Below are 26,489 nucleotides of genomic sequence, written 5' to 3'. Positions count from 1 at the left end.
ATATTACGCACAATTGCCTGAAATTCCCATTAATGCAGCTTGTAAACTTTAAATGACAAAAACACAATTTCTAACTGGAAAGATGTGCATAGCTGTCAAGTGCATATATAGGCCTATATTATTGTGATTAAAAAATTCACTTATTTAAAATACAACTGCAAGCACTTGAATGTAATACGCCAAAGAGAGAATATGAAAGCTTACGCAAGAGAAGACCAAGAAGCCAAAACTACTTGGATCAAAGTAATTAAATGACAGAAGCATTTATTTTTGTGTCAAACTGCTGAACATGCCCCACTGAGCTTGTAATTCAATGTTTTATTTGTTGAATTAATGCTAGACACAGTAACATTTAATTATAGGCAACACCTTACAATATTTTCCAAAACAAAAAAAAAAATTGTGGAGGACACCACATTTGAACTTGGAACACTAATAAAAAGATATTCCTATCTTTACTGGAAACACAGTAATCTTAAAGGCCAAAAGCAGATTAAACAAGCGCTGTCCGACTGTAAGGCACCCTGCTGAAATACTGTATTATTCATGTACATCTGGTTAAAAAATAGAAAAAGTTAGAAAGTAATATTAATTCCCCCCAAAACACAGTATTTCTGACCTGATTGAAGGCAACACTATTGCTGCTATTATAGGGAGTATTTTTCCATTATGGAATTTTCATGATATGTATCATTTAGTCTCTGTGGAATTTAGAATTCATGAATGTGACATACTGTTTAGGTTGTCCCATTGCACCATTAACTCCCTGTTTACATTGGCTTTATATCATTCACTATAGGGACACACAGTTCTTGTGCATCATCTTTGGAATAATCAAATATACCTTCTGACTCCATAAACTTTAAAAAAATATGATATCATACATAAGCTTTACAGCAAATTTGCAACATATCAATACTGCAACCATACATTTCATTTCTCATACCATTGCATACGCACATGCAGACATTAATCGTTCCCTTCAATGCTTAACAGCAAATACGTTAAACACGATTGAATATGTGCAGAACGATTATTTATAGGATGCAGAAAAACATAGCAAGTGGATCGCCTATTGCACCTTTACCGTACAGATTGGGAAATTACGAGAACACTATTGCATGAACATGTAAAAAATCTGGTCACACATTCATTTATCTGATCAGATATTTTGCTGTTTGACTGCTAAACTGGATGCCTGGTCGAGACCAGCTGTTAGCTGTTTTAAGTAGATTGCCATTAATTTTCCTCTTGCTCACAAAGTTCTGAAGGAAGGAATTTGTACTGCTGCTGTCGGATCTGTGCTAGCTTCTTGCGGGCCTCTTCAAGTTCTCTCTCTTTTCGCAGCATTTCTTCCTGGGCTGCAATAATCTGTTAAAGAAGCAGGTGTAATTCCTTAAAGTAACTAGAACATGGCATGGCAACAGCCCACATAGATGTAATTTTTAATTACCCACTCGGGATGTGTGTGTCACTGGCAAGGCCGGCATTTACTGGCCATCCCTAGATGCCCTGAGAAGGTTATGATACAATGGAGTGGTTGCTGGGCCACTTCAGAGGGCAGTTAAGAGTCAACCACGTTGGTGTGGAACTGGAGTCACATGTAGGCCAAACTGGGCAAGGATAGCAGATCTCCTTCCCTAACTGATATCAATGAACCCAGTTGGGTTTTTATGACAGACACACACCTGCATGGGCACTTTTTACTCACACTAGCTTTAGTTTCAGATTTTATTGAACGGAATTGGAATTCTCAAACTTCCATGGTGGAATTTGAACGCGTGTTCTTTGGATTACTAGTCCAGTATCATAACGATTACTGTACCCAACTCAATCCGCTCACTTACCTGAGCAATGCCACCAACCATCTTATTCTTGACAACAACATTCTCCTCTTCATGGTCATTGAATGCTGCAGCCTTCTGTGCAGCCTTCACAAGGTTGTCAGATGCTCTCTTCACAGCATTACCCGCAGTCTGCAAAAAGAAAGCGCACACTGAGTGATGGTCCAAAATGATAATGCTAATCCTAGAAGCTGTTTACACACTGGGGACAAGATTGGGAGAACTTCTTCCGAATGGAGTTCCACAAAAAAGCTTTCCCCCTGAATACTAAATGTCATGAAAAAAAAACTGTTGCAATAAAACTAGTGGGAGTGCAATGTAGAGACCACCACAGGTGATCTTATATATTTTTTTGTAAATCAGGCTCTAAAGATTAAATACCAAAACAATTTGAAATCGAATTGGCTGAAAACTGTCTTCTGTGATGGTGAGGACCTCAGGACGAAGCCAATATGGATCATCCACTCGACACTTCTGGCTGAAGATAGTTGCAAATGTTTCAGCCTTGTCTTTTGCACTCGTGTGCTGGGCTCTGCCATCATTGAGGATAGGGATATTCATACAGCTTCCCCCTCTTGTTAGTCATTTAATTGTCCACCACCATTCATGACTGGATGTGGCTGGACTGCAGAGCTTTGATCTGGTCCACTGATTGTGAGATCGCTTAGCCCCGTCTGTAGCATGCTGTTTCCACTGTTTTGCACGTATATAGTCCTTTGTTGAAGTTTCCCCAGATTAGCACCTTATTTTTGGGTGCTCCTGGCATGCTCTTCTGCACTCCTCATTGAACCAGGATTGATAGTAATGGTAGAGTGAGAGATATGCTGAGCCATGAGGTTACAAATTGTGGTGGAATACAATTCAGCTGCTGTTGATGGCCCACAGCGCCTCATAGATACCCAGTTTTGAGCTACTAAATCTGTTTGGAATCTATCCCAATGTAGCATGGTGGTAGCACCACACAACATGGATGGAGGGTGCCCCAGAGTGAAGACTGGACTTAGTCTTCACAAGGACTGTGTAGTGGTCACTGCTACCTATGTGGTCATGGAAAGATGCCTCAGCGACATGTAGATTGGTGAGGGCAAGGCCAAGTAAGTTTTTCCCTTGTGTTGGTTCTCTCACCACCTGCCACAAGCCCAGTCTGGCAGCTATATCCTTCAGGACTCGGCCAACAATGGTGCTACCGAGCCACTTTTGGTGGTGGACATTGAAGTCCCCCAGCCAGAGTACATTCTGTGCCCTTGCTTCCTGCAGTGCTTCTTCCAAGTGGTGTTCAACATGGAGTACTGATTCATCAGCTGAGTAATCAGGTGGTTTCCTTGCCCATGCTTGACCTGAAGCCATGAGACTTCATGGGGTCCGGAATCAATATTAAGGATGCCCAGGGTCACTCCGTCCTGACTCTATACCACTGTGTCGCCATCTCTGGTGGGTCTGTCCTGCCAGTGGGACAGGACATACCGAGGGATGGTGATGGAGGAGTCTGGGACATTGGCTGAAAGGTAAAATTCTGTGAGTATGACTGTCAGGCTGTTGCTTGACTTGTCTGTGAGACAGCTCTCCCAATTTTGGCAACCAGTACCATTGGCCCAAGTGCCCTTCAAACAAGTGGCCATTCATCATATGTTTGCTGGAACTGTCCAAGTTAAGAGGCCAATCAGCACACTGTTAACAGGAGTCACCAATCAGAAACAGGAAGCTCTGAAAATTTCATTCATCAGCCCAGGGACAGAGGCTAACTTCAGTACTCACTACCACCTTTCATGTCAAGATTCCCAAACACAGCACTGACCAGGTATCAAATTTGGGACTTTACTGGTCTATGGTTCAGTACATCATAGGCAATCCCTCAAAATCGAGGAAGACTTGCTTCCACTCAAAGTGAGTTCTCAGGTGGCTGTACAGTCCGATGTGGGAATTACAGTCTCTAACAGGTGGGGCAGACAGTGGTTAAAGGAAAGGGTGGGTGGGGAGCCTGGTTTGCCGCATGCTCCTTCCGCTGTCTGCGCTTGGTTTCTGCAAGCTCTCGACAACGACACTCTAGTTACTCCGCATCCTCCCGGATGCTCTTCCTCCACTTTGGGCGCTCTTGGACCAGGGATTCCCAGGTGCCGGTGGGGATGTTACACTTTATCAAGGAGGCTTTGATGGTGTCAGTGAAGCATTTCCTCTGCCCATCTGGGGCTCACTTGCCGTGTAGGAGTTCTGAGTGGAGCACTTGCTTAGGGAGTCGTGTGTCGGGCATGCGGACGATGTTGCCCGCCCAACGGAGCTGGTCAAGTGTGGTCAGTGCTCCGCTGCTGAGGATGTGGGCCTGAGCGAGAACACTGACATTGGTGAGTTTGTCCTCCCAATGGATTTGCTGGATCTTGCGGAGGCAGCGCTGGTGGTACTTCTCCAGCACATTGAGGTGTCTGCTGTGTATAGTTCACGTCTGAGCCATATAGAAGGGCAGGTATCACTATAAGCTTGGTGCCAGATTTGAGGTTCTGATTTTCAAACACTCTTCCTCAGGCGACCGAAGGCTGCGCTGGCACACTGATGACTAGGTCCAACACTCCTCCAATGTCTGCCCTTGCTGATAGTATACTCCTGAGGTATGGAAAATGGTCCACGTTGTCCAAGGCTGAGCCATGGATTTTGATGACCGGGGGGCAGTAGTGTGTGGCAGGATCAGTTTGGTGAAGGACCTTTGTCTTATGGATGATTAGCATAAGGCCCATGCTTTCGAACGTCTCGGTGAAGGTGTTGATGATGGCTTGGAGTTCAGCCTCAGTGTGCGCAAACGCAAGCATCGTCCGCGTACTGCAGTTCAATGACAGAGGATGGGGCGACCCTGGAGGTGACGTAGGTTGAACAGGTTCCCACTGGTTCTATAGTTTAGTTCCACTCCAGCGGGGAGCTTTTCGATAGTGAGATGGAGCATTGCAGCAAGAAAGATCAAGAGCAGCATTAGTGCGATGACGCAGCCCTGCTTGACCCCAGTCCGGATGTGGATTGGGTCTGTGATGGATGCATTGGTCAGGATCACGGCTTGCATGTCGTCGTGGAGCAGGCGGAGGATGGTGGCAGCCAAAACAGAGGACGACGGTCCATTGTCCCTCACGGTCGACAGCGTCAAAGGCTTTTGTGAGGTCAAAGACGGCCATATACAAGGGTTGGTGCTGTTCCCTGCATTTTTCTTGTAGTTGTCACGTGGTGAAGATCATGTCAGTTGTACCCCTTAGTGGACAGAATTTGCCTTGTGATTCTGGGAGGAGCTCTTCAGCCACAGGGAGAAGACGGTTGAGGAGGATTCTTGATGACTTTCCCAGTGGCCATGAGCAGGGAGATTCCTCTGTAGTTACCGCAGTTGGACTTGTCCCCTTTTTTGAAGATGGTCACCATTACGGCATCTCTCAGATCTCCGAGCATGCTCCTTCCAGATGAGAGAGAGAGAGGTCATGCATTTGTGCCAACAGTGCCTCTCTGCCATACTTCAGTGCCTCAGCGGGGATTCCATTTGCTCCTGATGCCTTGATCTTGAGCTGATGGATGGCCTTTTCTACCTTGTGTAGGGCTAGGGCTTTGCTGAGATGGTGCCAGGTAGCATGCTGCGGGATGGAGATTTGTGTCAAAGGTAGAGTCTCGGTTAAAGAGATCTTTGAAATGCTCCTTCCAGTGGGCCCCGACTGCCTCTATGTTCTTGGCCAGCAATGGGGTCGGGCCTTGGCCGTAGGTGGCCTTGACGGCGGTGAAGAATCCTCGCACGTCATGGTTGTCGGCCAGCTGCTGGAACTCCTGTGCTTTCTTCACCCACCATCTATTATTTAGGTCGGAGGATTTTTTGTTGGACCTCGGCCTTCAGCCGTCTGTAGAGCTACTTTGCTGCTCCCAAGTTGGATCGCTGCTTTAAATTCAGAAATGTCTTGCGTTGAGGCTTATTAGCTTCTGGATCTCGTGGCTGTTCTTGTCAAACCAGTCTTCGTGTTTCCTGGTTGAGTGACCGAGCGTATCTTCTCAGGTGCTGGTTATGGAGGCCTGGAGGGTAAGACCAGGCACTGTGGGCACTCTGCGTCTCAGGGTCATCGAGGGTCGCTGGCTGCATAAGGCTTTCTTAACTGGGTCTTTGAATGCCCCGGCGTGGATTTTTCTGCGGCATTGTTTCTGGTGCCCTTGCTGCTTTGGGGCTACACTGATGTAAATGACAGAGCGAATTAGGCGGTGGTCCGTCGAGCAGTTGTCGGCTCCCGTCATGGCGCAGTTGATGCGCACGTCCTTGCAGTCCCTCACTTGGATGAGGACATAGTCGAGCAGATGCCAGTGCTTGGAGTGAGGGTGTTGCTATGATGCCTTGTCCCTGTCCCTCTGATGGAAGGTGTTGGTGATGACAAGATCGTGTTCTAGACATTTTGTCAGGAGCAGGGTACCGCTGGAGTTGGTTTTCCCTACTCCCTCTCTGCCGATCACGCCTCTCCAGAGGTCTGTGTCCTTACCGACTCTGGTGTTGAAGTCGCCGGTTGTCTGTAGGGACTCGGGACAGAGATTGTTCGAGGTTGGAGTAGAATTCCTCTTTGGTCTCATCTGTTGCACGAGCGTTGGGGCGTACACGCTGATGACTGTGGCGCACTGGTTCCGGGCTAGGGTGAGCCGGAGAGTCACGAGACGTTCGCTTATCCCACGGGGAGTCTCTGAGACTCATTCTTGATGGCGAAGCCCACTCCGTGGAGGCGGCGTTCTTGTTCTGGTTTACCCTTGCAGAAGGTGGTGGAACCACCACCTTGTTCTTTAAGCTGGCCTTCCCCTGCCTGCCGGGTCTCACTTAGGGCGGCGATGTCTACGTTGAAGCGTCTTGAGTTCCCGGGCAACAATAGCAGTGCGACGTTCTGGTCTGTCACTGTTGGGGTTGTCTATGAGGATCCTGACGTTCCAGGTCCCGAACTTCATTTTGAAGGGTGGAAGATGCCTGTGCGCGAGTTCTTTTAACGTGGAGTGGCCGTTGCATGCTGGCTACCACACGTGCTTAGTGGAGCGATGTCTTGGCCCAGTGGCAAGGGGATCAGGGGATCCGAGACGACTGGTAGAGCCAGGCTCTACTGTATGGGTCTAGTTGCCCATGGTGAGATGTGAGCCGTAAAGCTCGGCACTGAGCAGCGCCTTCAGGTGAGGTAGTGAGGGACCAGAGGTGTGGAGGGCGAAGGTGGGAGCCACTGGGGCCCTGTTTGCTTTTGTTGGCTGCATCCCGCCCCATCTTGCTTCTTGATGAGCCGCTGGAGAGGACAGGAAGGCCGCCGCCATTACCTGTGCCACGAGTTCCAAGCAGGCCGAAGGGATGCAGAGTGGGCCGAAGGGATGCCGGTTCCAGGTGGGCCGAAGGAATGCAGAGTTCAAACCCGAGAAGTCTGTGAGCAGCTGTAGCTTCTTCCTGGTAGGCTTCACAGGCTCCTGGTGTAGGTGGTGTGGGGGAAAAAAAAGGGGGTCTTGGATGGCCACGGGTGAAGGTGGTCAGTGGAGCTCTCTTGGGAGCTGCCGTTCCAGGCGCCATATTGCAGGATAACCATACCTTACCATTTATCTACTGAGCCATGGGGTGGCTGGGGGAGGAGGGGGGACGGGGGAGAGAAAGAGTCTTGCAACACAAGACAGCTTGGCCTCAGAACATGGGGCCCAAATTTGGCCCACCCGTTTTTTCGGCCACTCACCGGAGATGCGCAGACTTCCAAGGGTGAAAACGGCACTGAAACGATCTCCCCAGATTCTGGCCGCTCTGTTGCCTCTCCCATGGCTAGGCGCGGCCTATCCATTAGGGGGCGGAGCTAGGGCCCTGCGCGAAAAACAGTGCCGGCAGCTCAATGCATGCGCACTGGAGGTTACGCGCAGTAGCTTCTGCCCCCAGCTGGAGAGTCCTTGGAGAGAGAAGTCCTGGAAGTCGTTGGAGAGCAGTCCTCGGAGAGTCCTTGAGGGAGTCGGAGTCAGAGAGGAGTTGGCCTGCTGACTTCCCGGGCCAAGTTAGGATGGTAGGACTTAAGTTTTATTTTTTATTTATTATTGATGGTTTTTATGCTTCTTGAATGTTGTTGTGAAGGTGTTTAGTGCTTTGCAAGGCCCGCTCCCCCAAACTCTGGCTACTTGCGCCGATTTCTTAACTCTCTGCAAGGGTTTTCTGTGCAGCCACATACGCTGGCCTAAGTTAGTTTGGAGCAACTATTAGCTATCCAAACTGGCTTAAATGGCCACAACGGGCATAGGTGGCTGGTAACGCCCCCTTTTGAAAAAAAAACTAAAAAAAAATCCTAACTAACTCACTTACACTGGCGCAAATTAAATGTGCAGAATGGGGATTTTTAAGATATTCCAGAAAAATCAAGTTTCTCCAAAAAAAAGAGCAACTCCTGGGCAAATTTGGGCCCTTTAAATCAGGCTATTCATTAACATTTACTGAAAACAAACATTAAGAGCCAAGAGCTTCCAATAGTATAATGTTTAGAATCTCACACTATAGGCTAAACTACTGATAACGAGCAATACTTGGAACTGTGTCAGTTTGTGAAATAGTTGAGTTTAGTGTACTATTAGAACAGCAATTAATAACATTCATCAAATCCCTGCACTGGAAAATAAATATTTTAATGTACTTCTCGAAAATAACTAATTAATCCTGATTAAGAGACATGACAATGTGAACAAAGATTATCCTGGTTGGAAAATGGATATGAACATGGTAATACCTGTGTGCCAATGATTAAAAACAGAATTATTCAATAGAAGACTTGCCTAAAATGGACATATTTAAAACAAGTCAAATTTACTCAGCTCTTTATACTTAAACAGCTACATATTTATCAAACTAATTCTAACATCCTTCCAAAACTGTAACGCCTCAGGAGCATTAAATATTACTTGTTTTAAATCCACGTTCTACTATACTTTGGATCAAGCTGTTTCGAAGGCCAAGTAATCACATTTTTGCACTAAAAGGTTATTACACAGTTATACTCCATTTCTATCACTAGGTGACACCATGCTAAAACTGAACAAACAGTGCAGTGCATATCTATTCAGCATCCCAAAGTAAAACATTGGATATCGCAATGATAAAATACACTATAGATCACGGTTGAAAAAGGAGGATTTCCCACTTGCTTAAATCAAAGTAAGATTGATTGGATGTTTCAGGAGCAAAATAATTAGAAAACAAAAAGCAGGATAAAAGAAAGAAAATTAAATAAAGCTTAAAAGTAGATGTCTGGATTATTTAAGTGTTCAAAATAATTCAATTGGCAATAAAAGCTTGTCGTCTTCATTTTAATGGAAAAGCTATTCAAGTATATGCAAAGAAAAATCAAAGGATTCCAGTTTACAAGAGAAATTAGTGTGGCCAATAGTGGTAACTGTTCAATAACAGTTTTTCTAGACATTTAAAATAAATATATGCATTTGAACTGAATTGATCCAAAGTATTTCAGTTGCCAAATTATGAAATTTTACCCACAATTTCAGGTGCTTTAATGAAATTCTGGTGTTTTAAAAGCAAGACAGACTGCACCATCTATAATTTATTTCCAAGACATAAAACTGTAGATCTCACTTCTCTCTATCTATAATTTTCAAGCTTTTAAAATTCAAGCTTGGTATAATGTCTGCTCTTGTATCTTCCCTCCCTTTTATCCCACAGACAAGAAGTTATTGAATTTCTCCAGTGTTACCAGTCTAATCTGCTTCCATCTGATCTCCTTGGTATCCTCTGCACTGATTTTTTGCCAGTGGGTAGTGAACTTATTACATTAATTTTCAAAGCAATGTTAGAACAAAATGGCGCAGCAGTCATTGTGGCCAAATCCATCCTGGGGTCAAAAAATGTTTATAATTTTTTTAAATAAAGTACACAAGACTGATTTTTGTTCTCTATTACTGCATCTACAGTGGCTATGCAGCCTTTAACCAAATACAGGCAACTCTTGATTATCCGGATCCCTTGGGGATTGGACTATGCCGGGTAAATGATTTCTCTGTTAGAGCGAGTTGACATTATAGTTAATGCTTACAGTACTGCAGGTGTGCTCTAACCAATAGCTATAGCGCATCTTCTAATCCTTGAATTTTAGTCCTCTAGATCTAAAGACCATTAGGCTTGTTGATTACTTCCTGTAACTGTTCGTGGCATTTTAATGAATTATGAGAGGCAGTGGAACTGCGTGGGAACAGCAGCGAGAGCTGAGGCAGGGTGGAGCGCTTAAAAGCAGCGCGGAAAGTGCAGGCTCGACAGAGGCAGTGGACCTGTGTGTGAGCAGCAGCGGGAGCTGAGGCAAGGCAGAGCGCTTAAAAGCAAGGCTCAACAGGCAACATTCGAAAGGAACATCAAAGTGACGTCAGCAGCATGCACACACGTCATTTTAAATGCCGTTACAACGGTTTCCCATTGCATCCGTGTACGAATAATTGAGAGTTGCCTGTATAATTATGTCGGCAGTGCATTGGACAATTAGCAGAGTCTCTGCCCCTCCTTCATAACAAGGGAGAAGAGGAGGAGGAATTTGCATGCGCATATTTGCGTTTGCTTGCTTATAAAATGGCACAAAATATAATTTAATTCACACTGTATACACATTTCATACCTGGAGTCTCTTCATGGCCTCCGAATCCTGATCTGCCTTCACCTTGCAGGCCACTAACAGCTGAGCAGTGGATGCCGCCACCTGCTTGGCTGAAGAGATGAGCTTCTCCTCACTGGCATGGCCCTGAACTGCAGCATTAGCTGCTTCACACAAACTGCTCGTGGCAGCAGCAACCATTCGAGCCTGTTAAAACAAGTATATTACTTAGTTTGCAGTCTGAAGCAGTAACATTAAATATCAACCCTGAGAACCAACAAATAGGACCCTCTGCTTACTGGAATTTGTATAATTTGATTTAAATTGGGTGAAGAGATTTTAAAGTATTCTAAATTGCCGATCGAGGCTCTCAAAGATTAATACTGTTTTAATATTCCCTTGCAATTTCATAAAAATAATGTAGTCAGACCATCTAATAATTGACCATCGAGTTGTTTTTTTGGAGAGAGAGTGGGAGAAGACACACTGACATTGTACTCACTGCTGAAATGAGGCCTTGTGACCATTGGCCATCGTCCACTGCATTTGCCGGCACAGCTCCAACCTATGGTTAAAAAAAATACTTCCGTCAATGTTTGCAGTGCAGAGTTTGTCAGAGTCGTCATCCTACAATTAAACAATTTATTCAGGTGAACACACTTAGAAGTAGACTAGGTAAATAATTATAGCTTTTTCAAACAGAGGGAAAGAATACAAAGTAAGATTGGCAATTATTTAGCTTACAATAGCTGTAATCCTTTATTGAACTGAAAACAATTCCCAAGGTAGCTTGTTCCTAATAATAGGTGCTGAAATAAAACCCTATTGTACACAACAGTATTGACCTGAAATTACACGGGTGCTTTGTAATACTGAGAATAAGTACTTGTACTGTCCTGGAGAACATAAAAAAATTAAGCAGACAAAAACATTTTGCCTGCCATTTTTGCATTTCATTCTTATGCCAATACATATTTTTAAAAATACACAAGCATTGTAAAATTAACTTGAAAATGGGCACTGATGCATTCAGGATGTTATGTATTTAACCCGTTGTAACCTGACCACCAGAGGACCCACCTGTTGGAGTCCCAAGGGATCCCTGCATTCCTTGGGAGCACAGTATATAAGCAGGCCACCCACGAGCTACCTGCACTCTGGAATCTTATTAAAAAGGAGCTAAGGTCACATTTGCTCATTGTACACCGTACTCAGTTTCCACCTTTATTATGAGTGTTCCACAGGACCTGTGAAATAATCTGACTCCTTACCTTGCCTTGAGCCACGAGCTCTCTCTGAGCAGCTGAGGCAGCTTTCACAAGGGCACTGGTTGCCGCAGCGATCGACTTGGCTGCCTCCAGGATCTGTTCTTCAAAGTTTAGACTTTCATCTGCTTGCTGTTGGACACAAAAAGTAAAAAAAAAAAATTAAATGTGAATATAAATCGTATTAAAAAGATACTATGTTAATTGCCAGTAAAACATATTTGCATTTACCAAAACACAAACATAAAAAGTGTGAATTCAAGGATAACAATGAGGAATTTAGTGAATAGATAACAAATAAATTGAAGAATTTTGGAAACCAACGTGCAAAAGAAAAAAAAAATCATGGGTAGGATACATTCTACTATATACCACAAAACTTGCGTTATTAGATACAGAACTCAGGACAGAAACTCATTATTGAAACACTGAAATATGTAGGTTTTCTATTAAACAAAAATTAATAAGCCACCTTTTAAAATGCTGTAAAGACAAGAAACTGTACAAATATGTTTGACATATAGTTGAGTTTTAGCTAACAACCTAATATAGCAAACATATCAGACAGTCGCTTGTAACAATATATGCATAGTGAATAGTTCTAATCGCAACATATTGATTATACTGTATCGCTGCTAAATAACTCCACTACTTTATAGAAACTGTATCTAGAGTTATGTTTAAATCATAAAATTCACGTCAGAATTCATACAAATTAATATTAAGGTCATAAGAATTGCATGCTTGATCTAATATTTTTAACGTAATCACTAGAAGTTCAGTAAGGTGTAATGAAGGATTCGTAAATTTTCATTGTTTACATTCAAACTGTGAAAAAACACCCAATAGTAAAATTACAGATTTTGCCCTCCCAAATGTAGGTTGTATCAGAAGAGAACATGTTGAGCTATACAACACTGGGGTGAAGTACTCCTCTTCTTCTTAGACGATCCCTTGTTTCGAGGATGACTTGCTTCCACACCAAAAAGGGATGCGTTCACATGTTTCAATGAAGGACCTGATATTCCAGTCCCGAACTACATGTTGAAGGGTGGAAGATGCCTGTGCATGGATTTTTTTTAAAAAAAACTTGTGGTGGCCGTTGCACACCAGCCACCACACAGGCTTGACAGAGCTAGGTCTTGGTCCAGTGGCAAGGATTAACCAAGACAACTGGAGACCAGCTCTGCTGCACAGACTTAGTGCGCACACATATTGCAGTGTGGGCCGGCCCGTGCTGCCCCTGGGCCCTCGCCTCTTCTGGGCCCCGAACTACGAGTGGTTACAGGTCTGATACAATAAGAGTTGAGCTTTACCATTTACTAAGTGGGTAAAAGCATTGTACAGCGCGACACTGAGTTACACAGACTAGGAAGATCCCAAGTCCAAACCTGTTGAATTAAGTAATCCTATTCAGGCCAGTACTGCAACTGGCTTCAGCTTTCCTGGAACGAAAGGGGGAAATTGGCCAAGAGTCCCTTTTCTAACCGCTATCGATTGACCAAAGGTGGAAGCGCTTATGTATGGACAAAACAGGATTCTGCTCATCTGTGATGGATTCCACAATCAAATATTCTGCTAAAACACTATCAAGACTTACAAATTAAAATGCTTAGTTAGATAAGGGAGCAGATCATCACTGCTACCCATGGAAATTTACCTCCAATAACCTTGGCTGCCTTCAGGACAGGAAGGTTAAAGGAGAAAACTGGTGGGAAAATTATAAGTTGTACCAGCTATATCCTCAAACAGCTACAGTATCAAGGACTACAAGAGCTGGACAGCGCATAATTTATTGATCAGAACTCCTATATCAATTTCTCTTCTTGAAACTTCAATTTTAAGCCCACTTCTTTCCCCAACCCACAAACATATGCAAGCACCTATAAAATGGTTTGACCCTGCAAACGTCTCCAATGATTAGTGCTATCTAATGGGGGTCCCTGGGGGGGAGGAGCAAGGAGAAGAGGAGAGTGGTGCAGAATCATATGATAGACTTAATTCCCATTTTCTTGTCAAACTCAAGATAGGCTTCAACCTTGCTTTTGTTAAAAGGTACTTTTGTCACATTCTTAAGAGTAGTACAGTAACTAGGATAGTAATTAGCAATGTTCCCTCTAATTGTTTTGACCCTGCATGGCCCCTTTAAGGGACCATGCCCCATTCGAAGTACTGCGCATGCATGGGTTTACATTGAAAAGCCGACAAGCCGGCTGCGCGGGTTCCCTGGAGTGCAGCTTACAGGGAACATTGGTCACTAGTAGTTATCAAGCTTTCTAGGTGCCAGTCCAGACTATAACCATTATAATTGCTAAACTGTTGATCTATTACATTTTTGGTATTTTCCTTTTCTCTCACTCATTCCTTTCCCTTCAGAAGTTTTTGAATTCTTGGGTGTATAGATCCACAAGCACCAGATCATCCTCTGGTACATTACCCCAAGTGTCCATTACAAATGTTCAAGCCTCGACAGCAAGTGTCAGTAGGTTATTTGACTACAGGGGGCATCACAGTTAGGCCCAATCCAATCCTCACCTAACTTCTACACACGCACTTCCAGCTATCCTCACTGGATAATGACCAGGAGCTTCAAACAATTTTCCCTCCCTAACCCAAGGACATCAAGGCCAGCTCTAGCACCCGTACTGCGACCCCAGCTGAGGTCAGCTAACTCAGCACAGATTGGTTTGTATGGCTCAACCTCATTGGATAAACTAACTAAACCATCAGGAAGGTCCAATAAAATGATTTATTGAAGAGAAGATTTCGAGGGAGCTCGATTTACTGAAATAATGAATTATTCCAGTTTGCTTTGTTAGATTTCTAACTAGATCTATGAGCCCAGGGAAAAGTATGCTGCAGTTTTAATGTCACTCTGCGGGTGTTTTTTCACCTTGGGTTTAGCTCTTGGTTTCAGTTGTTCCAGTTTCTTGGCTGCTGCCTCAATAGCTGCAGCAGCTCTCAGCAATTCATTCTCAGCAATAACTGTTGGGTCTTCAGGATCCACCCATTCTGTGCCTAAAGAAAAAAAGATAAAAAGTTTACAAGAAACTGATCACTCGAGAGCATTTTCTTGGAAATTTCCTTGTAGTACAGGCCATGCGCACAAAGCATTTCCATACTTATCAACGATCCCTCTAATTTATTTTGGGTTGTGCAGCCCCTTTCCGCTTGCACTTTTTCCATTGTAAAGCCGGGACGGGGCCTGCGTGGGACCTCCAGACAGCTGCGCAGTTTAACGGGAACATTACTTCTTATGTGACTGGGCCTCAAAGCCAATAAAGAAAACACAATGGCTGTTTCACCCAATTCATGCTGTAGTTCTCTTCCAGCACTGCCACTTGACAGCAATCCCAGCTTTAGCAATAACACTGTAAATAACATGGCACTAGTATCCCAGAGACATGGTGATCCACATCGCCAGACATCAGTGAAGGTCTGGTAACCAGAAATTAAAGTCTTAACCATGACTCAATTTTTGTCCGATTATGCTTCTGTGAAGCACCTAGGGCCATTTTCTACATTAAAAGGGGTTATATAAATGTAAGTTGTTGATGACTCTGCAATAGTTGTGCACATGCATGCCAGTGTTGAATTACGGACATGAGCCAAGCTAATGTGAAAAGTACAGGTGGTACAGTTTAAAGTAGTGGATAATTACTCTTAATCTGTACTCTTGGCTTCCCGACCTGCCGCTATGTTTTCAGCACCCTCATGCTTTCTAACATGTTTCCAACTTATCTCTTTCTTCTCAATGCCTTGATGTTCACTGATCCCTACTGCTCACAATTGTAGCAAGAGATCTAATGAGAGGTCAGATTAACAAAGCCTCCTACACAATCAGACTTCAGTGCAATTCTCTTAGAATGAAACCGCAGAGAGACGCCTTTCGGCCAATCGTGCCTGTGTCAACTCTTTAGGCCCAACTTTGCCCAACCCCTTTTTAAATGTGGCGAAAAAAAGTCGCCCCATCATGGCCGCTCTTTCAAGTCCCCGGAGTCCCAGCGTGGCCTGCATTCTGAAGTGGGGGGCGAAGCAACAGGCCAGCACCGAAAGCACTGCCAGCACCTGCGCGCATGCTCCTGCCCTCCCAGCGTGTCCTGTGGGCTGTGAGCAGGACTAGATGCTCGCAGCCTCTATCCCCGGCCGAAGGGATGCCCCGATCTCACCGCACCCGCCGGCCCGCTGAGTTCCCAGGCCGAGGTAGGACTTCAGTTTTATTCATTGATGGTTGTGCTTGAGTTTTGAGTTTGGGGGCCGGGGGGGGGGGGGGGGGGTGACATCATGGCCAGCAGCTCGCATTTCTCCGGTCGCTCTGGACTCCTGGTGTGCGTCTTCTCTCCCCTATCCCAGGCCGAATGGCCTCACGCAGAGGCCGGCCTGCTGCCTTTCTGGGCCAACCCGGCCTTCCCGGGCCAACTTCAAAGATCGTGGTAGGATTTACTTCATTTTTTTTAGTATTTTAATTGTTTGAGCTTTTCCTTGCAATGTTTGGTGCTTGGTTGTTGAGGTCCTCTCCAGTTCCCTTCCCTATCCCTGCCCTAATGTCTGCCGAATGTGCGCTGCTTTTTCTTCACTGCCCGCAAGGTTTTTCAGAGCTGGCCACATATGCTGACCTAAGTCAATTTGGAGTAAGTTTTAGCTGGCCAAAGTGGCATAAATGGCCAAAACTGGCGTAAGTGTCTGGGAACGCCCCTTTTGAAAAAAACTGACCGAAACAAAATTGTACCTAACTGACTTACTCTGGAGCAAATTTTGGGGGGAAAATGGCAGTTTTTAAAAACTTATACCAGAAAAACTTACTCCAAAAATATTGATGCAAGTCATGGCCAAAGTTGGGCCCTTTGATAGAGCTCTCCAATTCGTCTTCATCAGGGATTAGTAGTTAGCAATACAAATTGGAAGCAGCCAACAAGGGAATGAGGAAGGGAATTTAGAAACACATCTGGAAGCTGCAGGAGACCAGTGAACATGAGGATAGAAGGCATAGATGGGGAACAGCCTGCTCATTAGGTGCTCAGGACACATGAAGCAATGAGGAAGCCATATTATTTGAAATTACATAAAGGAGCTCAAGTCAACCCATGTTACACCTGACTCAGGTATATTTTTTAATCTATACAGAGAATCTGGAGCAAAAATTAGTAGCCATTTTATTCCTGGCAGTTTTGCTGAGAACATTCACCTAACTTGTTATTTTTAAATTAAGTTTGTAATAATTTCAATTTTGTTGTAATCAATCCAGATGATAATAGCATCAGGGAAAGTGCTGTGTTTTCAGCAATTGGAATTAAAAGGCTTTTTAAATTAAATAGAACATAATTGCCAGACTGTTAACACTAATCATAAAAAACTCAAGACAGAACTGCCACAATCCACAACTAAACAAATCCTGCAGCACATTACAAGATTATCTGCTTCAGCACAGAACTTCCTCCAGTGTTCTGTGGCTGCAATAGGTTCACTGAAAAATTCCATATAAAGTCAGTCAGACATGTAGATCTGTAAGATGATGACATCATTACAAATCATATGTTGGTGTATCCTGGAAAACTGCCTATTAAGCAGCATAGAAACATAGAAATCTACAGTGCAGAAGACAATCATTTCGGCCCAGCGTATCCACGCCGGCCGGCAAAGAGCCACACGGCCCTCGGTCAGCAGCCCTGAAGGTTACATATAAACCTAGGAACAATGAACAATGGCAGAAAGGTAAAGAGCATCCGGCCCAACCAACCCACCCCACAACTGCGACACCCCTTGCACTGAAACATTCTACACTCCACCCTAACCGGAGCCATGTGATCTCCTGGGAGAGGCAAAGATAAAAACCCAGGACAATTGGGGAAAAAATCTGGAAAAATTCTTCTCCGACCCATCCAGGCAATCGAAACTAGTTCAGGAGATCACCCTGGCTGTATTCGATTCCCTGCAGTCCTTACCATCATATCTGCGCCAGCCAATAAGAGGTTATCCAGTCTAATCCCACTTACCAAATTATCAGCTTTTTAATTTATTGGATTATTTCACTACAAAGGAATTTCTGGTGCATAAATTTCCTGTGTGTGTTTAAGCACCACAGGCCAAAACATTCAATTTGTTGCTTTGGAGTACACTCAGTTCCTTCATTTTGCCAGAACAAAAGCCTATGAGTCAAACACTTAGGATACCAAATTTTAAAAATCCTTCTTCAACTAAACGACTAGAGATTATTTAATTTAGTGTGTGTTCAAATATAAATAAATAAAAATTGATATGTCTTTACTATACAGTATAAATGCACACGAGGCCCATACTTGAGAGAGGGTCACTCTCTGACCAGTTACCTTTATTACCAAGACCTCAAGTGATGAAGGTGGGTCGAGCTTCCCCTTTTAATACCTGAAAGTCCAGGTTAGGAGTGTCTCCCACAAGTTCGCCCCTTGTGGTCAATGTTCTCAAGGTGTACAACTTAGGTCAGCTTATACATGGGTTACAATGATAGTTGAATACATGACATAAATGAAACATAGAAAACATAGAAACATAGAAAATAGGTGCAGGAGTAGGCCATTCGGCCCTTTTAGCCTGCACCGCCATTCAATGAGTTCATGGCTGAACATTCAACTTCAGTACCCCATTCCTGCTTTCTCGCCATACCCCTTGATTCCCCTTCTAGTAAGGACCTCATCTAACTCCTTTTTGAATATATTTAGTGAATTGGCCTCAACAACTTTCTGTGGTAGAGAATTCCACAGGTTCACCACTCTCTGGGTGAAGAAGTTCCTCCGCATCTCGGTCCTAAATGGCTTACCCCTTATCCTTAGACTGTGACCTCTGGTTCTGGACTTCCCCAACATTGGGAACATTCTTCCTGCATCTAACCTGTCTAAACCCGTCAGAATTTTAAATGTTTCTATGAGGTCCCCTCTCATTCTTCTGAACTCCAGTGAATAAAGCCCAGTTGATCCAATCTTTCTTGATAGGTCAGTCCCGCCATCCCGGGAATCAGTCTGGTGAACCTTCGCTGCACTCCCTCAATAGCAAGAATGTCCTTCCTCAGGTTAGGAGACCAAAACTGTACACAATACTCCAGGTGTGGCCTCACCAATGCCCTGTACAACTGTAGCAACACCTCCCTGCCCCTGTACTCAAATCCCCTTGCTATGAAGGCCAACATGCCATTTGCTTTCTTAACCGCCTGCTGCACCTGCATGCCAACCTTCAATGACTGATGTACCATGACACCCAGGTCTCTTTGCACCTCCCCTTTTCCTAATCTGTCACCATTCAGATAATAGTCTGTCTCTCTGTTTTTACCACCAAAGTGGATAACCTCACATTTATCCACATTATACTTCATCTGCCATGCATTTGCCCACTCACCTAACCTATCCAAGTCGCTCTGCAGCCTCACAGCATCCTCCTCGCAGCTCACACTGCCACCCAACTTAGTGTCATCCGCAAATTTGGAGATACTACATTTAATCCCCTCATCTAAATCATTAATGTACAGTGTAAACAGCTGGGGCCCCAGCACAGAACCTTGCGGTACCCCACTAGTCACTGCCTGCCATTCTGAAAAGTACCCATTTACTCCTACTCTTTGCTTCCTGTCTGACAACCAGTTCTCAATCCATGTCAGTACACTACCCCCAATCCCATGTGCTCTAACTTTGCACATCAATCTCTTGTGTGGGACCTTGTCGAACGCCTTCTGAAAGTCCAAATATACCACATCAACTGGTTCTCCCTTTTCCACTCTACTGGAAACATCCTCAAAAAATTCCAGAAGATTTGTCAAGCATGATTTCCCTTTCACAAATCCATGCTGACTTGGACCTATCATGTCACCTCTTTCCAAATGCACTGCTATGACATCCTTAATAATTGATTCCATCATTTTACCCACTACCGATGTCAGGCTGACCGGTCTATAATTCCCTGTTTTCTCTCTCCCTCCTTTTTTAAAAAGTGGGGTTACATTGGCTACCCTCCACTCCATAGGAACTGATCCAGAGTCAATGGAATGTTGGAAAATGACTGTCAACGCATCCACTATTTCCAAGGCCACCTCCTTAAGTACTCTGGGATGCAGTCCATCAGGCCCTGGGGATTTATCGGCCTTCAATCCCATCAATTTCCCCAACACAATTTCCCGGCTAATAAGGATTTCCCTCAGTTCCTCCTCCTTACTAGACCCCCCCCGACCCCTTTTATAACCGGAAGGTTGTTCGTGTCCTCCTTCGTGAATACCGAACCAAAGTACTTGTTCAATTGGTCCGCCATTTCTTTGTTCCCCGTTATGACTTCCCCTGATTCTGACTGCAGAGGACCTACGTTTGTCTTTACTAACCTTTTTCTCTTTACATATCTATAGAAACTTTTGCAATCCGTCTTAATGTTCCCTGCAAGCTTCTTCTCATACTCCATTTTCCCTGCCCTAATCAAACCCTTTGTCCTCCTCTGCTGAGTTCTAAATTTCTCCCAGTCTCCAGGTTCGCTGCTATTTCTGGCCAATTTGTATGCCACTTCCTTGGCTTTAATACTATCCCTGATTTCCCTTGATAGCCACGGTTGAGCCACCTTCCCTTTTTTATTTTTATGCCAGACAGGAATGTACAATTGTTGTAGTTCATCCATGCGGTCTCTAAATGTCTGCCATTGCCCATCCACAGTCAACCCCTTAAGTATCATTCGCCAATCCATCCCAGCCAATTCACGCCTCATACCTTCAAAGTTAGCCTTCTTTAAGTTCTGGACCATGGTCTCTGAATTAACTGTTTCATTCTCCATCCCAATGCAGAATTCCACCATATTATGGTCACTCTTCCCCAAGGGGCCTCGCACAACGAGATTGCTAATTAATCCTCTCTCATTACATAACACCCAGTCTAAGATGGCCGCCCCCCTAGTTGGTTCCTCGACATATTGGTCTAAAAAACCATCCCTTATGCACTCCAGAAAATCCTCCTCCACCGTATTGCTTCCAGTTTGGTTAGCCCAATCTATGTGCATATTAAAGTCACCCATTATAACTGCTGCACCTTTATTGCACGCACCCCTAATTTCCTGTTTGATGCCCTCCCCAACATCACTACTACTGTTTGGAGGTCTGGACACAACTCCCACTAACGTTTTTTGCCCTTTGGTGTTCTGCAGCTCTACCCATATAGATTCCACATCATCCAAGCTAATGTCCTTCCTAACTATTGCCTTAATCTCCTCCTTAACCAGCAATGCTACCCCACCTCCTTTTCCTTTTATTCTATCCTTCCTGAATGTTGAATACCCCTGGATGTTGAGTTCCCAGCCCTGATCATCCTGGAGCCACGTCTCCGTAATCCCAATCACATCATATTTGTTAACATCTATTTGCACAGTTAATTCATCCACCTTATTGCGGATACTCCTTGCATTAAGACACAAAGCCTTTAGGCTTGTTTTTTTTTTTAACACCCTCTGTCCTTTTAGAATTTTGCTGTACAATGGCCCTTTTTGTTCTTTGCCTTGGGTTTCTCTGCCCTCCACTTTTCCTCATCTCCTTTCTGTCTTTTGTTTTTGCCTCCTTTTTGTTTCCCTCTATCTCCCTGCATTGGTTCCCATCCCCCTGCCATATTCGTTTAACTCCTCCCCAACAGCACTAGCAAACACTCCCCCGAGGACATTGGTTCCGATTCTGCCCAGGTGCAGACCGTCCGGATTGTACTGGTCCCACCTCCCCCAGAACCGGTTCCAATGCCCCAGGAATTTGAATCCCTCCCTGCTGCACCATTGCTCAAGCCACGTATTCATCTGAGCTATCCTGCGATTCCTACTCTGACTAGCACGTGGCACTGGTAGCAATCCCGAGATTACTACTTTTGAGGTCCTACTTTTTAATTTAGCTCCTAGCTCCTTAAATTCATTTCGTAGGAACTCATCCCTTTTTTTACCTATGTCATTGGTACCAACGTGCACCACGACAACTGGCTGCTGCCTTTATGTGAATGATGTTTGTAATCGTCTGCATTAACACCCCGGTCAAGAAAGGATAAAATGAGATTTCCTGGGCAGAGGGAAGAGAACAAACAGACCAACTGATACACAAACTCTAAAAAATAATATTTCCTTGAGATTGCATCCCAATTATTTAAATTTCAATTATCCAAGTTTAATCAATTATCCAATTGCTTTGTTTTAATTCTTTTGTATCAGAGGTCTTTTATTCTTTCTCCATCCCCCTGAATTTTCCTTGATCTCTCTACCTGCTAAGTTATTTTATTTTCTCTTCCTCCCCCAATGCCTTCTCTCTACCTGCAAACCAGAGACCAGGCTGTACTTGACCGGGGTGTTAATGCAGACGATTACAAACATCATTCACATAAAGGCAACAACGAAATGGATGATGGGCTGGATCTGGCTTGATGATCCAGTTCATCATCTGTCTGGTGTTGAGAATATCCAAAACATTTGATTGAGAGCTCCTCTTCCCCTAACAATTACACTTTTCAGTGTATTCATGGTAGTGGCCTATTCATTGTGCGCAAGCTTAGACAGTGAGCATCGACATGAAAGCAAAATACTGCGGATGCTGGAATCTGAAATAAAAACAGAAAATGCTGGAAATCTCAGCGGGTCAGGCAGCATCTGTGGAGAGAGAATCAGAGTTAATGTTTCAGGTCGATGACCGGACGAGGGGTCATCGACCTGAAACAACTCTGCTTTTCACTATAAAGCAGAATCTAATCCTATTGTCACTTTTTCAGTGACACAAGCAGTAGGTCACTAGTTAATGAGGTTGTGTAGAATTACTGATGTTCTTTTCCTTCCCCCCCAGAAACACTACCTGGCCCAGAGAGACCGAGGCCAATGGTATCACCATCCTGGTTAAGATTGATTTAACTCTGCACGAAACAGGGTTTTAATATGGGACATTCTTGGTCTACACTGGGTAGCACTACACCATATAGCACCACGAGTCACGAGGATAGCTTTAAATATCCTTCACAATAAAATGATTAATATGAATCAATTCAGCTATAACATTGTGCAGTTGTCCAAGAAGATTTTCTTTTATACTGCATTTTAAACAGTGGGTTAAAAAGCTACTGTTAAATAGCCAGGTCTGATTACCAGTGCATTAGAGTCCAAAACTCAATATTAGACTTGATCCTTGCCATGCGCTCCAGTCAAAGCTATTTATTTAAAAAAATGTTTTAAAAGGCTCTTTTTCTTAACACATGTCAACAATGTTGCCTGTAGCTTCAAGAATTTCATTAAAATGCAAAAGGTTTTCTTACCTTTCATGGCCTCTGCAGCCTGGATAAGTTCAGTCACAGAACCAGCCACACGTTTTGAATATGCTGCCAGTTGTTGTTTGAGTTCCGTTGATGGCTTCTGAAGAATCTGGAGAGGGGATCAAGAAATACTGAATAACAGGAAGAAAAAACATTCAAAAATAATAGCTGGGCACCTTTATGGCACTCCACAAATTAAAATATATTTATTCTATATATCCACATTCACTTACACAAGTTTATTATAGACCATATAATTGCAGTAGTGACCAGGAATACTTTCTAATTTCTTCTGATATGTTGTCAACCACAGCATCACACAGCTCCTTTCCCCTTCAAATGTTTGAGAGGCCGACAGTGCTAATTTCTAGTACGGGTACAACGTGCCGAATCGTGGATGGAGTTGTCCAGAATCATTCTCCGAAAACCGGAAATTTTGAGGCGGCCAAGATGGCGACATCGGACAGTGAGGGACAAGGAAACAGGTAAAAAATGCAGCACCGGGGGACCATGGGAATCGGTGAGCGGAGGATCGGCGAGGTCCGAATTCCGACAAAACCCAAAATCCAGCAGGGATTCGGTCGAGGATTCCGGATTTCAGACATTGTACCTGTACTTTCAAGTGCACTTGAAGCCTCTAGTACGACACAAACTTGAGGCGGGATCACAATGGCAACACATTAGCCACGAAATTGCATTGTGCGGCACCAGTCGCTCAAGGGCTGCTCGGACATCCAAGGCCGCAAAATGGAGCACAATAAGCACGCACACTTCTGGCCGTTAATGCATGACCCCACCTTATTGGGCAAGGCAAAACAAGAGGTGGCCTTTACCAATAATCCCAGATCTGGAGGGCAAACAACTGGCACAAGGCGCTAGGACAAATTATCCTTCCTACAGTGAAGTTCTTTGGCTAGGTGGCCTCGCTGAAATCAAGAACTCACCTGGTGGTGGAAGAACACTCATCCAAAAGTCCCACACATATAACGGTTTTACAATTTCATACATTAGTATCTATTTCCTAATTATTTCCTTTGCTAAACAGATGATGATGTTAGAACATGAGAATAAATCTCTCAAATGCACACATGGTTGAAATTTCAATATATTAGAAATACAGCACATGCAATTGGCTAGAGACCAGAACACAAAACATGCTGTAAAAGATCACAGGTTCAGGTCAGTCTAATGCTGAACAAAATAGCACGCAGATGAGCTTACAAATACATCACATCACATTATACGTGAGGAGAAAGGAGAGCGATCATTTCACCACTGAAATGAAGCACTACTTCACAGGAGTTAAATTATTATATCATTTTCTCACGTGAAATAATTTTTAAGCTGTGAAGATGCAACTTGCTGGTAACATAAGGAGCTCTTGACTTCTTCAAAGCAAGCTCAAAGAACAGAATCAAACCCCCAAAATGGCTAACTACAGCATTCTTTCTACATAACTCCGGCATGACTAGAGCATGTAACTTATGGGTCTGTCACACTTCTCAAAGGACATCCAGATACAATACTTATCAGTTGAATTTACATACACCAATGTTTGAAAGGGGCATCATTGATAACTGAGGCCCGAGATTATCAGTGATACTTTATAATCCGTTTTAGACATGCTGAATGAACAGTTTAAGGCACAGACTTACTTCATGATATGGTTATCTTTTTAACCTAATTTGGAACTATCCACTTAGATTCTAGGAAATGCTTCCAATCAAAACAAGTTTTTGTAGGAAGATGAGACAAAATAATATACTGCATAGAGCAAAAACCAGACTTAAATTTTTATTGTAATTGAATGATAGATTGAGTAGACTGGGTCTTTACACGTTGGAGTTCAGAAGGATGAGGGGTGATCTTATAGAAACATTTAAAATAATGAAAGGGATAGACAAGATAGAGGCAGAGAGGTTGTTTCCACTGGTCGTGGAGACTAGAACTAGGGGGCACAGCCTCAAAATACAGGGGAGCCAATTTAAAACCGAGTTGAGAAGGAATTTCTTCTCCGAGGGTTGTGAATCTGTGGAATTCTCTGCCCAAGGAAGCAGTTGAGGCTAGCTCATTGAATGTATTCAAATCACAGATAGATAGATAGATTTTTAACCAATAAGGGAATTAAGTGTTATGGGGAGCGGGTGGGTAAGTGCAGTTGAGTCCACGGCCAGATCAACCATGATCTTGTTGAATGGCAGAGCAGGCTCGAGGGGCTAGATGGCCTACTCCTGTTCCTAATTCTTATGTAATTAATTAGCACTAAATGATTTGTTCTTTTCTATTCAGTTACTTTTTCTTTTAATTCATTGTCCTCTGGTGCAGATCATACCAGGTCCACCATCATTCAATGGCCAGTTAAGCATCCCAAGACATTATGCTAGGTGAGGGGTAAGCAGTCATTAGTTCTCACTGCGGTAAATTGAGTTCAGATTAGCACTTGCACAGGACCAGTATAGGGTAGTACATGAGCTATGAATTTGCACATATTTGGCAGCACTAGAAGTCAGTTGCTCTGTAGTACATCACAGCAGCTGCAGCACTGCCCGTAGGAAGGATTAATTCCACACCACTTCTCAAATTCAAATTCTCTATATTTGGACAAACCCATGCATAACATTTGAGCACAGCCAAGGCACCAGTGCTGCTGTGACTCGGGCTACTCACCGGCTTTGAAATAAAGTGAAGGAATAAGTGTGAAATGTGGGAGGAAAAAAGAACGCAAGTGATTCAACAAAAACAACATGACAAAGCAACAAAATATACAAGAAATGGAAAAGATATTCGGGACAATTAAAAAAGATCTGTAGTTTAGTTCCGAAATGTCGAATACCACCATACGCACACATGCCTGATTTTTACTTTTTCGTAATAAACAAAAGTTGCTCAAATAATTAAACAGATGCTCAAGCTCTTCCTCTGATCAGGCAAAATCAGATTTCAGGTTGTATTAGTTAAAAATTCACAACCAACAGAGGGTCCTGCTCCTGATCATGGTCCAGCAAACCCTGAAAGTAGTAAGTCTGTGTGGATGTCAGCTGACGACCAGATTTGAGCTCAGCTGTGGTGCCCACTGTAGTCAAATAGCCTGTCAGCACTCTTTGTCTAGGCTTACAAATGAAGAAATGGCCACCTCAGCCCAGGAGAGTGACCAACACCAACAGACCCAAATTATCAATGCATTGGTGGTGGGGGGAGGGAGACAATTGACAAAATGAGGAAGGGTGAAGAAAATGTAATCAAATACATCATAATGTTTTCTTGCTGAATTAATGTCAAGGCCTTAGAGAAGGTGTAGAGTAGATTTTCTCAAATTATACCACGGATGAGGGACTTCAGTTATGTGGGGAAGTTGGGGTAGTTCTCCTTAGAGCAGAGAAGGTTAAGGGGAGATAGGAGGTATTGAAAATTATGAAGGGTTTTGACATAGGGAGAAACTGTTTCAACTAACAGGAGTGTCAGTAACCAGAGGACACAGATTTAAGGTAATTGGCAAAAGAACCAGAAGGTAGAGGAGGAGAATTATTTTTACGCAGTTACGCAGTGAGT

The 26,489-nt window shown here is 43.8% G+C and overlaps 1 protein-coding gene across 4 annotated transcripts in view; it reads right to left on the bottom strand.

Annotated features, from left to right (window-relative positions):
• Positions 1–298: 298 nt before the first annotated feature.
• LOC139239574 (talin-1) overlaps positions 299–26,489 on the bottom strand; it is a 313,415-nt gene continuing 287,224 nt past the window's right edge. For all 4 annotated transcript variants that reach the window (XM_070868357.1, XM_070868376.1, XM_070868368.1 and 1 more), the window contains 7 exons: positions 22,944–23,049; positions 14,576–14,700; positions 11,689–11,814; positions 10,920–10,982; positions 10,442–10,624; positions 1,848–1,976; positions 299–1,371 (listed from right to left, as the gene is read on the bottom strand). In XM_070868357.1, the coding sequence (XP_070724458.1) occupies positions 1,240–1,371; positions 1,848–1,976; positions 10,442–10,624; positions 10,920–10,982; positions 11,689–11,814; positions 14,576–14,700; positions 22,944–23,049 (864 nt within the window). In that variant the 3' untranslated portion in view covers positions 299–1,239. The remainder of the gene's footprint in view (positions 1,372–1,847; positions 1,977–10,441; positions 10,625–10,919; positions 10,983–11,688; positions 11,815–14,575; positions 14,701–22,943; positions 23,050–26,489) is intronic.

The sequence above is a fragment of the Pristiophorus japonicus genome, chromosome 2 (genome assembly GCF_044704955.1).
Source record: "Pristiophorus japonicus isolate sPriJap1 chromosome 2, sPriJap1.hap1, whole genome shotgun sequence".
NCBI classification, from domain to species: Eukaryota; Metazoa; Chordata; class Chondrichthyes; family Pristiophoridae; genus Pristiophorus; species Pristiophorus japonicus.
This window is presented reverse-complemented; position numbering and strand designations above follow the sequence as displayed.